Genomic DNA, 4,714 nt, shown 5'->3' on the forward strand with positions numbered 1-4,714 from the left:
GAAGCAGAGTAAGAAACTCTACACAGGACTATTTTCCTGTCAGTTTCTCTTGGTGTCTGTTCCATTGTAAGCACAGAGGCAAAGTTACGCTCACTTCTACCCATTTAAGACACAGCGATTTAGCTACAGACAGACTCCTCAGTATGTGTGGTCTGGAGAAGCATCTTGTCACACAAAATACTCCCTTTATCTCTTTTCATCTTTTTTATGAGCAATTTGCAAGCATACAAGTCTTCGATATGTGTTTATTTGCCACGTATACTGTTTAATTTTCAAAATATGTTTACGGAAGTGTCTCCTTTTTTTTTTTCTCTTTCTTTATGTCAAAGTCTCTAAATTCAGCCTGATCAAAATTAAAACAGGGAGAATGGTCAAGTTTAGGATTTTTCCAAAGCAGTTTCCTAACAGGTTTCATAAAAGTTAAGAATTAAAAACTGTATCTTATTTACATATTATGTCAATAGGAATTAGATTAAGTTGAGGGATTAAATATTAACATATTAAATACTACTAATTTTCACACCAATGATATTTTAGCTGTGAGATAGTAAGCAAGCTAATGATGCAGTTTTGTGATCCCCACACTTGGCAGGTGAAGGCGGGAGGAGGGCCTGAAATTCAGGACACACCCCCCAACAGAGCAAACTGTAAATCAGTCCTGGTTACAGAAGACCCCATCTTAAATGCAAAACAACCCCAACAAAACCCGTTGTTTCATACGTCTTTCAGGTGATTATGACCTGTTATTTTTTTTTTTCCTTTCCAGATGCGGGATCGGGATCTGGAGATGGAGGTAGGGGTTGCTCTTTTTCTGTATTTTTGGAGATTTTGGTGAGTTACTGTGGATGCTTATTAATGCTACTTTCAAGCAGAAATCTAAAGAAACCCAAGTTTTGGATTTTTTAAGAAGGGAAAATTATATAAAAACTTGTCTTCCGAGTTTAGGTGCTATATATTCCATGCTTGTTTTTTGGTCTATTCATGAATCATGCCCATCTCAATTCATCTTCCTCCTTCAAGCACTGGCTTAAGAGTGGATAAATTTGAAACACGTACAAACACTGCCGAAACCTCAAAATGCAAAACTGTAGACGTGGTTAGCAAGAGAGAAGAAGTTCATGGAGAAAATGTTCAAATATTTGGTTCTTAAATAACATAATATTGCCCTCACCATTGAGTACTAACATTAACACATAAATGATTTCCTATTTCAAAATATAAGTTTAAGTCAAGACATATTAGCTCATCAAAATGAAAAAATAAACGTTAAGTTAAAGATAACACAATTCTATCTTTTCATCCAAGGTGAAAATTAATATAAAAATAATTTTAATAAAATGAGATATATTTTTTGTTTGTTTTGCTTTGCTTTGCTTGATACAGAGTTCACTGTGTAGTTCTGGCAGACTTGGAACTCTTTATGGAGACCAGTTCCGACCTTGAACTCACAGAGATCCACCTGCCTCTGCATCCTGAGCACTGGAATTAAAGATATATGTGTTGTATTCTATTGGGCCCAGCCAATTAAGATGTATGTTTTGATTACTTAACTTAAAGTATGAAAGAGAATAGTAGAAACTTTACATCTTATATGCTTCCAAGCAAAGATTCTTTATTTTCAGTGTAAACTTTCCTTGTAAATACCCTAAAGGCTTTCCCAAATGTTTATAGACACTAAATAAGTAAAAAACAAATCCCAAAATATAATTATGAGATTGATAACATGAAAACTGATTTGAAATATAAATATCACCTCAATGATTTATTAGGCTTTGTAAAAATAATTATGTCCTAACTCTTAGCAAATCTAGAATGTGTTGAAACAATAAAGTTGTGCTCTGTGTTCAGGAAGATTGCTACACAATGCTGGAAGCTTTATCTAGTCTAGGAGATTTGAGTCTTAAAGAGAAAGGCTTAACAGTTCAAATAAGCTACCCCTGGAAAGCACAGAGTTGTACATTGGCATTCAACATTATTCCAGATGGGCTAAAACTAAGCAGCAGTTACGACTCAAATACAGATCGTGTTTGACATTACACGGCCATGGACCACCATTCATGCTTCAACAGACTTTCTTTACTCCCAAGAAATCAAGTTGCTCGTCCTCCCTAGGTGATGAAATTAGTACTCTGAAGAGAGATTCCTGGAGGCTTTGAACAGGGGAACCTGGGAAACAATTAAATCTTAATATAAAAGAGGGGAAAGGGGCTTTAGCAGATGCTCTGCCGTTGAAATACTAAGAACTCCATCCAATTTTAAGATCTTGCTTTAGTAGGAAGTTGTTTCTGTGCAGAGTTCTGTCCAGTTTCTGAACAGCTAACTGTGTTTGCAGACTGTCCTTACAATCACTCTGTTGAGACTGAGCTGTGTTCCACTGTCCACCCAACAAGTCTTGTTCTTTGCTATCACTCTTATAAAGAAAACAGAAATGGTCCACAGAACACAGAATACCTTCACCATGCAGCTGAGTTTACACCGCACACTGTCCCCAACCAACGTGCATCTTGTCTTGGTTTTAAAATAATAACCTGGGCTATCTGTGCCAGTAGCAATTCCTGGTTTTCATTTGTGGATAATAGCACAAGAAGGTGGAAGCAAAACCATACTCGTCCTTCCTCGTCCCTGTTAGAGTGAACCATTTTGGTTCTTGTGTTCTCCTGCCATCTGACTAAGGCTGTCTGCTTCTTACAGAAACCGTTTTTCTCTCAGCCTGACATTGGCTATACGGTTCCTAAGCAGTGGCACACACCTTTGGGAAACATTTTTCTGTCCCCGGTTTGTTGCACTCTCTCCTCTCTCGCCCACTCTCTCTTCTTCACGATTCCTTTCAACTAGAGCTTCCTTAAAACAAACAAACAAAAACATTATTGTGGTTGTTGGGAAAGAGTCTTGCTTTGTAACCAGTCTGGTCCAGATGTTAAACTCGGAGCATTTCTCCTGCTTCTGCTCACCAAATCTTAAGTCTACATAAAGGAACTACCATACCTGACCCAACTGCTTCATAAATATACTTACTTTAAGAAATAGGGCATATAACCCTTTGAACCAGTGGGTCTCAATTTTCTGAATGCTGCGACCCTTTAATACAGTTCCTCCTGTTGTGATGACCGCCAACCATAAAATTATTTTCATTGTCGCTTCATAACTGTAACTTGGCTACTGTTTTGATTCATAATGTAAGTAGTTTTGGAGATGGAGGTTTTTTAAAGGAATAGACACCCTCGGCTTGAAAACCACTTCTTTGAATTCTGGGGTCTAATCTTTGAAATAATAAATGTTCTGAAAAAATTTAGCAATACGAATAAAAGTTTTAAATTAGAGACAAAACTGGGATGTTGGCCAGATTGCTTTTCCCCAGCTTGTATGTTATTATAGCCTATGGTACTAGCAGTTTTGAATTTTATTTAAACTGTTTATTCTAAGATGCCAAATAGCTTAGTAATTGCAATGACAAAGATGAACTCAAGTGCAGATCGTATAGCCCTGGAGTTGTCAAAACTGGGTTTGGCCTACCGATGCTCACATCCTTAGGATGGACTGTCTTTGTACTAAGGGATCCTCTAAAGACCTGGGGCTGAAGCTTTCTGTTGACCCAGGGTCTTCCTTAGAATGGATTGCAGGTGGTTGAACATGCTGCGCCTGTTCTAACGTGAATTGTAGGAACTGGGTCATCTTTGCAAGGGCCGTGGAAGCTTGATAGCTGTGCTTATCATGTCTTCTCTGACAAAAGTTCCTGTGAATCTCCGGTGCAGAGCATTGATAGGATTAGTAAAAGAAGCAAATGCGCCTACAAACACTTGCCAGGAGTAGGGGCCATAATGAAATGGCTAGGCCCCCCAAGGCTAAACTCATTTTTTTTTTTTTAAAAAAAGTATCAGTTTACCTGTTTTAGATTGGCCGATGTTTTTTGAAATGGTTGAGTCTCATATTAGCAAAGAAATTAGAAACTATATTAGACGTGATTACTTTAAGAATAATTTAATCTTTATTCACATGCACAGGGCATAACTGTTGTTTATCATGATTGAGGGAAATTTTTATCCTAAGTATAGTGGATGCAAAGGTTTTATAATGTTATTTGGATACATTTTACAGTTTTAACTATTTTACTGTTGAGATCAAACTCTTGAAATTGTTCACTTTGTTACAAAAACGTGTTTACAGTGTCTCCAACATGAGCTTCACTTTGTGTCCCTCTGTAAAGGTGTCTGCAGAGGAGCTAGGAAATTATTACCCCACATGGTGATGAGTGGTAGCCCACTTCAGGGTCTATATCCTCATCTTACGGTCCAAGAAAAACTATGAAAAAAAAAAAAAACCTTTGCATTGTTAGTTTTGAACATAAGATTTATAGAGTTCTGCGTCTGATCAAAACCTGTTTAAGAAGTCTTCAGCGTCAGTATCCCTTCTGAATTGATTTGCACTTGGAGAACATTTGTGACAAACCATATCTTCATGTTTGGTGTGCTAGGAGATGATAACGCGTGGACCACACGCCCAAGAACTTGAGAAAGCGACTGAATACAATTAGCAGTGTCGGTGCTTATATGTATGGGTACGGAGATTTAGTGTTGTAAATAAGAAAGTGGTGTGTAGGAGGCTTAATCACCTCCTATCTACCCACAGGCTTCCTTAGGCAACAAATACCAAGGAAGGGAAAGTATTAAAGCATCCTCCGCTCAAGATCTAGGACTGTGTGGGTGCTGGAAGAATC

At 37.7% G+C, this 4,714-nt stretch overlaps 1 protein-coding gene across 3 annotated transcripts in view; it reads left to right on the forward strand.

Annotated features, from left to right (window-relative positions):
• Positions 1-4,714, forward strand: part of Tmeff2 (transmembrane protein with EGF like and two follistatin like domains 2) — a 275,486-nt gene that overhangs the window by 16,927 nt on the left and 253,845 nt on the right. For all 3 annotated transcript variants that reach the window (XM_013353485.2, XM_013353484.2, XM_005366363.2), the window contains exon 4: positions 767-793. In XM_013353485.2, the coding sequence (XP_013208939.1) occupies positions 767-793 (27 nt within the window). The remainder of the gene's footprint in view (positions 1-766; positions 794-4,714) is intronic.

This window comes from Microtus ochrogaster, unplaced genomic scaffold (assembly GCF_000317375.1).
Source record: "Microtus ochrogaster isolate Prairie Vole_2 unplaced genomic scaffold, MicOch1.0 UNK8, whole genome shotgun sequence".
Taxonomy (NCBI): Eukaryota; Metazoa; Chordata; class Mammalia; order Rodentia; family Cricetidae; genus Microtus; species Microtus ochrogaster.